General features: G+C 39.0%; 1 protein-coding gene across 4 annotated transcripts in view; it reads right to left on the bottom strand.

The window, feature by feature from the left end:
- The window catches only part of c21h8orf34 (chromosome 21 C8orf34 homolog), a 76,968-nt gene that overhangs the window by 40,819 nt on the left and 22,617 nt on the right, over positions 1–13,532 (bottom strand). For all 4 annotated transcript variants that reach the window (XM_046834045.1, XM_046834046.1, XM_046834044.1 and 1 more), the window contains exon 7: positions 5,030–5,196. In XM_046834045.1, coding sequence (XP_046690001.1) covers positions 5,030–5,196 — 167 coding nt within the window. The remainder of the gene's footprint in view (positions 1–5,029; positions 5,197–13,532) is intronic.

The raw sequence follows: 13,532 nt of genomic DNA on the forward strand, positions 1-13,532 counted from the left end.
AAAAAGTTGTAACACACTGTTACCATTGAAACATGAACTATTACAACCAGAGCATTATTATAAACCTAAAAACTATTGTCTTTCCTGTAACTTCTGCAAAAGCTCATTAATCAACATGCTCGGAGCAGTCAGATCTGAGAAGGAACTGTGGTGTAAAACAATCCTACCATGACGGCACCCACAGGATAGAGACCTGGGTACACACTCAGTTATTCAGCCTTATATAAACACTCCCAAGACCCCCAGGTTGACAGATTCCCAGTCTGGCATCCCAAGCTCGGTCCTGACTGCATCCCTGAGCTTTGCGACAGCTGCAAAGAAAACAGCGAATCATTTGAGACAATCAGTAATATCCGCCTGGGTGGTCTTACTGCGCAGAGCTAAATTACCCCAAGACTAAAGCGGTATCTGTTTCATTCCTAATGCTGGCTATCAGCAGTGGTGGGCGGTCAGGGCCAGCAAAGGCTTCTCTGCTGGTGTTAAACACTATCAGAAGCACTGACCTAAATTTACAACCTACATTCTAATATTTGTTCCATAGAATTGTATTAATTTATTCCCAACAGTTTATTCTCTTCATTTCGTAGAGTTTCTCTTGGCTGCACTGCTTCCAGTACGCGCATGTGGATGTTAGATTTTTGGTCCAATTAGATTTCAGCCTCTATGTGCTGCCATGTCAATCTAATCTGCCCAAAGCCTTCAAAGTCTGTACTGCTGGCCTTTTTACCAAAGTCTCCTTAAGAAATAGCTCTGTTTCTTTAACCAATCAGATTTCAAAAATAGCGTCAGCATTTTTCCGTCCTCTGATTGGCTGGTGAATAATGTGTGGCAACTGTGTTAGTCTGATTAAAGGAGGTGTGGTCTCTGTGTTAGTTCCAGTGATGGAAGTGTGGCCACTGTGTTAGTCAAATTAAAGAAGGAGTGGCTACTGGGTTAGTTTACGTGAAAAAGGTGTGGCCTCTGTGTAATACCTAGTAATAAGGGTGTGCCTTTTTTTGTCTCAGTAAAGTGGGTGGTGGAGCATGTCTCAGTAAAGATGGCTTTGCTTTTTCATTTGTCTAAATTTGAAGGAGGTGTGGCCTCTGTGTTAGTCTCGGTGAAGGAGGTGTGGTCTCTGTTTAAATCCCAGTGAAGGAGGTGTGGTCTCTGTGTAAATCCCAGTGAAGGAGGTGTGGTCTCTGTGTAAATCCCAGTGAAGGAGGTGTGGTCTCTGTGTAATGCCCAACGAAGGAGGTGTGGTCTCTGTGTAAATCCCAGAGAAAGAGGTGTGGCCTCAGTGTTAGTCTCAGTGAAGAAAGTGTGGCTACTGTGGTCATCTAACGGGTCTAACCCCATTGTGCTGTAATTAAATCAGAGCGTCTGGCAGGGCAAGGCCGCAGGCATCGTCTGGAATAAAATGATTAATGCAGCATCGTTTCACTGTAACGTAATCCAAACGTAACTTTCCCTGTCACAGTGCATTACTCATCTAGTCTAAAAGAAAAGAGCAAAAAAAAGAAGAGGGCTGTTCTCTCGTGCTCCGAGATTAGCGTAATACGTCTCACTTTAGTGAAGTTCATTTGAACTGAGCATATAGCACAGCGCTACAAAGTGCTACACACCATTACACTACGGCATTCAGAGAGAGAAGAGCACTGCATAAATGAGCAAAAATAAAACAAGAGGAGATACTGAAAAGAGAAGAAAAGAGAAGAAGGGTTAATAGAAAAAAGTATTAGAAAGAAAAACGTGAATAAAAACGAACAGAGAAGAGAACAAAAATGAGAAGAGGAGAAAAGCAAAGAGAAGTGAAGACGATAACTGGATAAAAGGAAAACGTTAAAATAAAAAATTTGAAGAGACGAATATAGACAAAAGAAAGCAGGAGAGAGAAAAAGAGAGAGTAAGAAGACAAAGAAGAGATGAGGGAAGTGAGTCAATGACATCTCCATTTCACAGAGTCTTTATCAGACATCTGAACTCATTAATCATTTCAGTACTGTGTGTGTGTGTGTGTGTGTGTGTGTGTGTGTGTGTGTGTGTGTGTGTGTGTGAAAAGTCAGGTAAGACTCTCATTCACCAGTTTTTCCACCAGAGGGCAGACCAAGCATATAAATACACATTTTATACACACTTTTTCATATTCATAATGTACCAGCCTCTGTGAAGTGCTCTCTTGATTCAGGATTAATCCTAATTATGACCTTAATTCTATTAGATTTTTACCATAATAAACATTATACTGTATTTATACCACAATTATACATTTTTCTTCTATAATTAGTGTTATTATTCAGTTGATGTCTACTGTGATATTCTTATACAGTATATTTTACCTGACATATCAAAGTGCTTTGTTCATATCCAATCCAATGGCTTTTGGATTTGATCTTCAACAACCAAAGTGGATGTGAGCACATGTGCACATAAATATTTCCTACAATCGTTTGCTTGTTTACACAAGAAATGTGAGTGTGTATAAACACCGATCAGGCATAACTGTATGACCACCTGCTAATATTGTGTGGGCCTCCCTTTTGCTGCCAAAACAGTTCTGACTCATTAAACATTAACAGCATCTGTTGGATCGGACCACACGGGCCAGCCTTCGCTCCCCACATGCCACCCATAAACCTTTTGCCAGTTCACTACTCTTCCTTAGACACTGAGCACTGCAGACTGGGAAAAGCCTACAAGAGCTGCAGTTTTGGAGATGCTCTGACCCAGTCGTCTAGACAAGAATAAGCTATTGATCACACAGGAAAATTATTTCTTTGCTTATCCAGCAATGTTAGGAAGCTGGAGTCAGAGCACAGAGTCAGCCATGATACAGTGCCCTGAAGGGCCTTGCTTAAGGGTCAAAGCGTGGCAGCTTGCTGATATCGAAGGTTTGCACCTCTGATCATTAACTCAGAGCCTTAACCACTAAGCAATACACTGTGTAACTCATGTATTGTAAACACAAACTTGATCAGTCATATAAATCATAGACTATGCAGCCAAAAGTCAGACTTTTCCAGCCATATGTGGTTCTTCCCCAAACTGTTACCACAAACCTGAAGCACACGGTAATATAGAATGTTTTGGATTGTGGTAGCATGGAATTTTCCCTTTACTTGAACACTGAGGCCCAAAACTGTTCCAGCATGACAGTGTATCTGTTCACAAAGCCGGCTCCATGAAGATTTGGGTTACATTGATTAGAGTGGAAGATCTCCTGCTGCAAAGCTCTGACCTCAACCCTATTAAACACATTTGGGATGAATGCTAAATGCACCCCAGGCCTCCTCACCTCACCTCAATTTACTAACACCCTTTTTTAATGAATGAGCGCAAAACTCCACCAGCACACTCCAAAATCTATTGGAACCTCATCCCACCAGTTTGCTAAATCCGAAAATTAGGCGCACTTTTATATTATCCAAATATATCACTAGAACTTCAATATAAATAAATCATGAACACCATGAAGGCCAGATGTTAAGATCAAGATTAATATGCAAGTCATTCAGGGTGTATTTTTCCCCAGTCCTGTTCTGTTCTTTTCTTTGTAGAAAAAAAAAACAGACTGAAGTCTGATTCGCTACAGAGGCGTCGCGAAAAATCGCCTGAGTATTCCTTTAACGTAACCTTTTCTAAATGAATACTTTAATAAAGCCTCCCTGTCTTTCTCTCTGTTACTCTCTCTTTCTCTTTATCCATCTAACCATCTCTCTTCCTCTCTCTCTCTCTCTCTCTCTCTTTCTCTCTCTCCTTCCCTCAGTGACCTGATTGCTTCAACTTGACAGAAAGTTCGATATGAGTGATGAGGCTGGATCACAGAGAATCGGGAAAATTCCTTCTACGAGGCTTGTCTTCTATTTAACAAAAACAACACACCGGTTCTAATGACCACTACAAATCCCCCACCCTCTAAAACACACACACACACACACACACACACACACACACACACACACACACACACACACACACCTATTACTCTTACTCTTAGTCAGGATGTGATCGTGTTCGGGACAAGCAGCAAACGCTCCAGCAGTATGTTGGCAGTGAAAGCGGGACTGAGAGTGTGTGTGTGTGTGTGTGTGTGTGTGTGTGTGTGTGCTCAAGACACAGCCTTCAGAGGATTACACTGTGAGATAGGGGCTGCAAGACTTTAATGAAAACCTGTAGAGAAGTCTTGTCCATTTAAAAAAAAAGGTAAAAGCTCTGAGCAGACTCGCTCTGATAGAACAGATTGTAACCAAAATCCGATCGATTCGCTACAGCGTAATTAGCCGTCTCGTTCACCTGTCAATCACAGCAATCCTGACCAATCTTGTGAGCACTTCTATGTGCACGAAGCCAGCTTCATGAAGGGTTGAAGTGGAAGATCTACTGCTATAGAGCTCTGGCCCTCAACCCTAGTGAACCCTTTCAGGATGAATGTGAACGCTGACTGCACCCCAGTCCTCCTCATTCTGACCTCCATCAGCACCTGACTTTACTAACAGCCTTGTGACTGAATGAATCTCACACAAATCTCCAAAATATTTCATTTATCACAGATACACAAACATATATACATATTCATACACCGATACACACACACACACACACACACACACACACACACACACACACACACACACACACACACACAGTAAATATTGTTGTCAATTTACTGGCCCTACTGGACTTCTATTCTTTCCATTATTGTAATTTTTCCAAGACACCCATTGACACCCACCGACACACACACAATCCCCACAAACAAATAAGCATATCCTGATTTTGCGACAAATCACAAACTTTGTTTAGTTGTTGTGTTTCATGATCACTTGTTGTGTGTTTTTATTTCAACCACTTTTGTGTTTTTTAACAAACAAACAAATAAATAATGTTCAAGATATTTTGATGTTTTCACAAATCTGAAGTTTGAAATTGCACAAATCTTGTGTCGTGTGTGTGTGTGTGTGTGTGTGTGTGTGTGTGTGTGTGTGTGTGTGTGTGTGTGTGTGTGTTTTTTCTTCAGTTTAGAATCAGAATCAAGTTGATGCAGTTTTGTTACCCAAAAGTTCCATTGCATCGTCCTCGTCCTCCATCTCGTCCTCGGTGAGGGATGGAGCCGAGCTGGCCATGGACTCAAACGAATCCTGAGACAACATGGCCGCCAGGAGCTTCTTTCGGTGCTGCTGCTGCTGCTTCAGCCCTCTCGTCTTCACCTCCATCTTCAGACTGGACACAAAAGAATATATAAAACAAAAGAATGAACAAAAGTTAGTGCACCTTTAGGTTTTACTCTCTCTCTCTCTCTCTCTCTCTCTCTCTCTCACTCACCCACCACAAACACACACAAATACACAAACAGACATACACAAAATGCACACAGACACACACATGCACACTCACACACAGACATAAACAGAAACACACACAAATAGACACACACTGACACAAAGACACACACGCACACAGATGGACATCCACATAAATACACACACACTTACACATATATCCACACAGACAAACACACACAAACAGACAAAAACACAAACAACATACATATACACAAGCACACAGACATACACATATACACACAGACACACTCAGATGGACATTCACACAAACACACACACAGGTACGTAGAAACACACACACACACACACACACACACACACACACACACACACACACACACACACACACACACACACACACACACACAGAGATTTGGGTCTCTTGGTTCAAGTGAAGCAAAAATTGTGTGCCTTCAACTTTTTTGGTATCAGTCTGGAGAAGACGCACCTACAGCTGGGAAAGTCAGATGTCCCAATACTTTTGTCAATAAAGTGTAATTAAACACAGCTTGTTTTCGAATCACCTAAATTAACTAAATGTAAGCTTAACTAATGAGACCCCTGGAGAAGCACAATCTGTTTACTCCTTCTTTTGATATTTCCTTTTTCAAAGGGGAATTGTACATGCACTGTAGTGTAAACTCGACAAAATTTTGAATTACTTGTCATTAAGGTTTTATTTACTACTTTAAATTAATAATACAATAGTTCTTTAAACATTTCTATGTCATTTATTAGTACCATCTCTGTTTTGAAACGAACAGATTTTTGTGAGTTGCTCTTAATCCGGTTCCAAATGAAAAGTCGAAAACTATCGAGGTCGCGAATGTCAAGGTCACGAGTATCGGGGTTCCACTGTATTCATATTTTTCCATTTTGGCCAAAAAAAAATGTAATTTAAACCCAATCTACAATAATCTACTCATTTAAAAACAGATTTTTCTGGATTATGACTTTGTTTTACACGTTTTATAACGTCTGGATTTGAGGCACAGTGACCCCCCCCGATCTTATCCAGACCGAGCTTTCGACGATTGGTAACTTGACTGGATTGTTGTTACAGATTTACAGTAGTGTAAAGTATATGAGTAAATGTACTTTATTATTGCATTGAAGTAATTTGTTTGGATTTTTTGGGCTCATTAAAATTTTGCTGAGTATTAAACATATAAACAAATTTTACTCTTTACTCAACTACATATGATTCAATGTAGTACTTTGTACTCCTCTATATTTTCATTGACACTGAGCGTTACCAATTACATTTTACAATTAGTCAGTCAGCTCTGAATATTTGGTTTAAATTTCTCTAAAATTACTAGAATTACTATCATTTTATTTGTCTATTGAACACTACCAGTGCATCTCCTTTGTGACATGATACTGCAATTGTATTTGTTAATTAAAGATACCTTTCTGAAATATTGCTTTATTACTTTGTCCTTTTTTGTGACTGACTTGTTTGGTCTTTGTTTCATTCTGGTATGTTGAAGATGCTGTTGATCTTTGGTTAATGTTATTCTTTGTTGATCTTTGGTTAATGCAGTGTTTAAGGTGTACAATTTAGTCAAGTCAAGTAGCTTTTATTGTCATTTCAACCATATTTAGCTGACACAGCACACAGTGAAAAAAAAAACAAAGTTTCTTCAGGACCCATAAACAACTACATAAGAGCTACATAACAGAACACAGAGCTAAGGACTAAGGACTTAAAAGTAAGTAAAAGTGATCGATTATCATGATGAGACATTCTTACCTTTGTATAGCACCTGATTCGACCTGCTAACTAGCACGGTAGCTATGCTAAATTCATCTGCAGCTATCCAACAATGGCATATGTGCCTGCTGATTTATTTGTATTTTAGGAAATAAAACTTACAAATCGAATGTTTTTGGCTTTTTCCCTAACATGTGTCTTGGTAATGTTTAAATAAAATTTTTACTCAAGTCATATTGAAATTGGTGACTTTTAAAATGGAGTAAGTTTTAATTGCAGTAAATTGTCTATACTTTTACTCAAGTATGATTTTCATTTAATCTTTACACCTCCAGTTGTGACAATCCTGCACTGCCCATTTCTTGTTTTTTATTTTACATAGATTATTGCATATAAACAAACTGAACAAACGGCTCTCAAAAATAATAAATAACTGTTTCTAAACCTCCAACAAGCACAGGCACATTGCTAGTATGCATACTTAAAATTATAGCACGCACAATTTAAATTCCAGTATGCACACTTTAATTTCTAGTATACATGATTTTTTAGTATGGACACTTAAAATTGCAGTATGAACACAAATTACTTTAACTTCACTACATTTCAAAGTCAAATATCTCACTTACTACTTAACTACAGTTTGCTAAATCATTTGTTCCTTTTTATTTATGAGCAGAGAAAAACTTAACTGTAACTTAACTAACAATCACGCAGCAAGAAACCAATCAGTGTAGACTGTGTGCTCTGTTTTAACCGTGTTTTGATTGGAGATTGGCGTATCTACATATCACCAACATACAGTTCAACACCAAGCAGAACATTTTGAGAGGAATAAATGATGGGAAAAACTCCTGACTCGAACTCGCCACAACACCTGTGGCCTTATTTGCAAGGTTTTGGTCTCATGATAAGTTGAATAGATATCAATCAGTGGTTGATTTATTAATATCAGTCTATTAATAGATTGGTGTGCTAACATTAGCGACGTTTCACATAAACTGAGTTGATTAAGAGTTTTGTAACTAAAATAACAATAGGAACATTATAGCCATAATAAAGTATAGTACTTTGGATACTTATATGCAATTAAATGAAAATACTTTTGTACTTTTACTCTGGTAATAGTGTAAAGGAAGCACTTTTACTTTTACTGGAGTCATATATTAGCTAGTGTATCACTACTTTAATTAAGTACACGGTTTGTGTACTTCGTCCACCACTGAGTGTAAGTTCAAGCAGATCATTTTTGTTCTATAGGTACCGTTTGGTTTTTAGTTTTCCCCAGCTATGGCTGTGCTTCCTTCAAATAGCTCCCTCCTCAGATCTTCTGTTTTGCTGCATCAGCAGAGCAGACAGTGTGGTCCCAGTGCTCATAAACAGTCACATAAACACACCCACACCTCTTATAACGGCTTCTGTTTGCTGAGAAAAAGTAATTCTATAAAGACAGGATTATGGACGGTTGTTGTGCCAGTTTTCAAGGGCAGAAAGGTCGCATTCTGAATGGAAAAATCCCTCGCATGTACAGATTAAAAAAAGAAATGTAATAGATTCAATATTTTAACAATTTGTGGTGATTTTCACACAGAATTTGGGAAATTTATCAGCTGATTTTGTTATTACTTTTTCTTATAGATATGTTTTACTAGGGATTTAATGATACACTCTGGATTCATGATACAGGCGTTATAATTCAACTGAATTTGATTCACAATTGAATTTCTCCTCACAAACAATGCAATAAAACTATATGTATAAATCTTAATCTTAATCTTTTAGAACTTAAAATGATATGCACCACAGAAACAATGTATCTTAAAAATTAATGAATACATTTATAAATTCTCCTGTAAAATGTAAAAAGCTCTAATTTGCTGAAAATTACTTACTGAAGCATAATAGGGTGTCATTTTAAGCAAAAATAGAGCTCCAAAGATGGCTAAAGTGGCCGAAGTCTGCAGTATTTTTGGGAACTACAGTTGTGCATGTTTGGTCCAAGCTCTTTTGAACTTGATCTTAAATTTTTTTATTCCCACAATATGAATCACAAAAATCTACCTTTTTTTAATCACCATGCAATGTATCCAACATCCAGCATCACTCCCTTGGACTTTTTAAAAATAATCTAATGTAAGCAGTCCATAAACAGTTCACATTTATACACCTCCACTGTAAAATGACCTGCATGTGCATTTTGGAGATTAATAATACAAAAAACAAACAAAATTCACAGTTACGAAAAACTGATACCAGCAGTCGTAATAAAAACTGAAACTGGCAATACAAGCAAACATTTTTCAATCTGGAGGTCGGCAGAGGGCACATCAGCTGTTCATGGTCTTGATCTGTTTATTATTTTTAAGATAACACTCTGAAAGGAAAAATGAATTATATATATATTTATATATATTGGCCAGGAGGATGGAAAATGTGACGCAACCTTTTGCAAGCATGCATAAAAATCACAGAAATTATTGGCAGTTGCAGGAGAGTCTGGTACATTTCATCAATAAACAAGACCAAGAACCGGCACAGAAAAAGGGCAAGTTCACTGACGGGAGCAGAGATGGAAAGTACAAATACTTTGTTACTTTACTTAAGTAGATTTTTCTTGAATCAGTACTTTACTTCCCTGTATTTTTATCGGCATGATTATCATTATCGGCAAAACCCTAGAAAATATCCAGTTATAATTTTTTCCCCTAATGTTGATTACTATGATGTGAATCATACACGTCCATGATGCGTATCATCACATTTATGCTTATTAGGCTTAGAGCTACAGCACTTGTGAGTTTATGTATGTAACCAAGGAACTGTTACCACAGCAGGCCTTTCCTGCACGCCAAAAGCATAAAGTTTAAAAGTTTGAAACGTTTGAAAGCTACATTAAATCTTTATTGCGTGAATGTAGCACTTCTGTTTCACCAACTCCTACTGGACACGGACAGAACTGCACAGAGGCACTAAGGCCTCAGTAGCGAAGACTCTCGGCTCCACAGATTTCAGCTTTCCTGTGGAAGCTGTCAGTAATCAGCTTTCACTCGTATAAAGTGCAGAGACGAATAGCTGTGCTTTCTGAATGTACAGATGAGTCACAGAAGATTGTAGGTTAAATTCGATACATTCTTTAAAAAAAAAAAAATTGCCAGAGAATGATGCGAGAGAAATGGGTCGTGTTGTGCATACATGAGAACGGAGGAGGTCTCAGTGGGCGTTCTCCTACAGGAATACCTCGCTCTCTGGTACACACTGTACGCCGCATGGGAGCTACGACCCTGGAATACACTCCGGCTGATTTAATGCACCGGCACATATCCAGGCCAGGGCGGAGAACAGAGTACAGAATGAAAAATTACAGTCACGCGTGCAGGACCGAGGCTGAGTAGAATACTAATGCTTAGGGTTTATTGGCCTGAAACCAAGTGAAAATAGAGCCGAGCTGGCATCCATCCTGGCCTTACAGAAGGCAGTAAAATTTTAAACATACAAACGTTTTAAAATCTTTTTGCCGATGGATAAAGCCACTGCAAAACGTTGATCTAGATTCTGTAGTATGATTCTAAAGCTTCAGGGGCAATCTTCCAGTGTCCAAGTTTCCGTCACCTCTGTCTCTTTTTCCCCTCTCTCTCTGTGGCCCCCCTCCATTTATATTCTATTTATATATTTCAATTTGTCAATCTTTTTTGGTTCTCTTTCTATCCTTCTCCGTCTGCATGCCTTTCTCACATTTTGTGTCTTTCTCTCATACACTATAATTCACTTATTCTCTATATATAAGTCTCTTTTCCTCTCTATACCTCCTCCCTCTCCCTTCTCATTCTGTCTATTATGTCAATCTTTCTCTACAGCCACTCTTTTTCTCTCTTATTCACACTATCATTCACTTATTATCTCACTGTTCCTCTCTCTACCTCGTTCTGTATATCATTCTCTTTTTCGACTCCTCCCTCCTTCTTACAGGATCACTCTTTCCATCTCTCTGTTTTCTCTCTATTTCTATCATTCATCTTGTCTCTCCCTCACACTCTCCATGTCTTCTCTGCGTTCTTTAGGCCCCGGGAAAAAGGCGTGTCCTCTGTCCTTGTCATTTCCATCTTTGTTTCTACTAAAGAATTGATCCGCGTCCTTTACCCTACCGCATAACAGAGCTTGTTATAGATGGAGAAGGGCATAGGGGGTGTGCGGAGCAGTGACATCACTTCCTCTCGCAGTAAACACCAGCAACAGCAGGTATAAAAGGAGAAGCTGATCATTTGAAGGGGGTTGGTGTGTTTTCTATAATTGTGTGTAAAAAAAAAACAAAAAACATTGTAACATGATATTTTTGTGTGAAGAAAGTGAAAAAACTTTGGTGTTTAGGTATGACCCTGAGACGAAGCAACAAGAGCCCATCATCTCCACAAGCAAAAACAGGCGAGGCAGGTCCGCAGCTTGACGAACGCAAACTCTTGGTCTCCTTTTTGACATTCTGGCATTGTGCATCGAGAATTCATCCACGGGTGCGAGACCGTCAATAATGAGTTCGGCGAAAGCGACCGGATCTGTGGTGCGCTAATCTCAAAATGTTATACCCCACCTCGTATTAGCAGATGTGCTAATTTTATTATATAAAAAGTGACCAATAATTTGTAACCAATGTTTTCTATGTAGATTAATTGCCAATCGCTAAACGGTTTCTCACGTGAATACGACGTATCAACACTACGGAGACCGAGGCGTGTCCTGAGAGTCACATAAAATACAGATTAACAGAGGTAGAGGTAGAGCTGCGTCTTCCTGGAGACAGAACAGAAAAAGACCATTTGGGTTCATTTCAATCTTTTTTCTTTTGCTTTTTTTTGCACTATAAAGGCTTGCTTGTGAAAGGTCCATGTGTTAGAAGTCAGAAGGCACTTCAGTAAATTTATGATTTGCTATTTGTCTGAACCAAAGAATATGCGAACTTTGTGTACAATATTGAATTGCATTGCATCATACTTTTTCAATTGCATTATATTGCAGTGTGTTGAATCGAATTGAAATCGCACTGCATCTGTAAGAGGGGGAATTGTATCGTGTCGCATCGGTAGCTGCTTCATATGTATTGTATTGTTTTGTTTTTGTAACAGTCTTTCTCAGAACTTTACACTTCAATGTGTAGTAATATAAGTTGTCTTTGGCTTTATGTGTGTTACAGGAAGAACATGATAACTTTCACTGAATGGTGGTTGGGACCTGACCAAGATTAATTTATAGAAAAAATGTGAATGGGGAATAAATATAAGAATTGAAAGAACACAACAAACTTTGTCCATCTTCAATTATCTAATACTGAATAGTAAATATTTATTTTATGCTTCAGTGCATCAGATAATCTCTATGTGAGAGATAAACTCTGGTGTGTGTGTCAAAAAAAAAAAAAAACATTGGTCTGAACGAACGAGACAAATTAGAATGACAAGACTGTGAGGAATGGATGTGTACAGAGCAGAGGACAGCTTCAGTGATCAAAGAGCGATAAGAGACGCTCATTAGTGCTGCAGTCTCGGCCCTTAAACTCCGCTTCGCTGCTTTGTTTGCATGCTTAATGGCCTTTGGACAGCAAACTCTTCAGGTGACTACAGGATTAATTAGCAAGGCTCGAATCCACACACACACACACACACACACACACACACACACATATATGCAACCATATTGCTCAGATATCGATTGAGCACCACTGCTTTACATCTCATAAAGTCAAAAATATCTCGGGCTGGAAGGCAAAAGTGGGTCGATTAAGAGGTAGAAGTGCCTAAGTGAGCATGCCGACATGTGGGAAGGGGAAACGGAGCGCCAAGAAAAAACAGCATCAAAAAACACTGCCAAGGGAGTGAAGGAGAAGAAAATAAATCGAAGTGTTCCTGGAGCTGGTGTGATTGAGAGCAGAAATCAGTCCAGTGTGGATTTCATCATCCCCGTAATCTGCTTCTGGAAAACGTCCCCCCTGCACACTTCTGCGTGTTCCTAATTTCCCAGCAGCCCGACGCTCTTGCACAAAGCCTCAGGCTCCTGTCAGCTCCACTCCGGTGCTGATGGAAGAGAAAGGCATCATGTGTGGCTAATAAAGTGAGACGAAAATGTGCTCCATTAGTCCGGGCTGCACGGTACAGGTACCAGTTTCTCGCTTGCCGAACAGATTACCGAACAGGTGTTTGGAAAGCGAGGCTTGTTGAGATGACACTATTTCACTTATTAAGTGTATGGACACACACTGATGTAGTGTGGGAGTCTAGTAGTGATACTTTCCATGAATGCACTACAAATAAATGGTGTTTTATTTAACTATGTAGGTGTAAAACCGTGGCTAAATAGTTTGATGGATAAATGTAATACATTCTAGATGTTCTAGCTAAAAAGATTTTGAGACTAGAATTCTTCTGGACCTTAGTTAGTTCACTTGGTCTTACTGCATATGATTTAGCAATGCTATTTGCTTTTTCATAATGATGTATTGTTTAGTACCCATC

This window comes from Silurus meridionalis, chromosome 21 (assembly GCF_014805685.1).
Source record: "Silurus meridionalis isolate SWU-2019-XX chromosome 21, ASM1480568v1, whole genome shotgun sequence".
Classification (NCBI taxonomy): Eukaryota; Metazoa; Chordata; class Actinopteri; order Siluriformes; family Siluridae; genus Silurus; species Silurus meridionalis.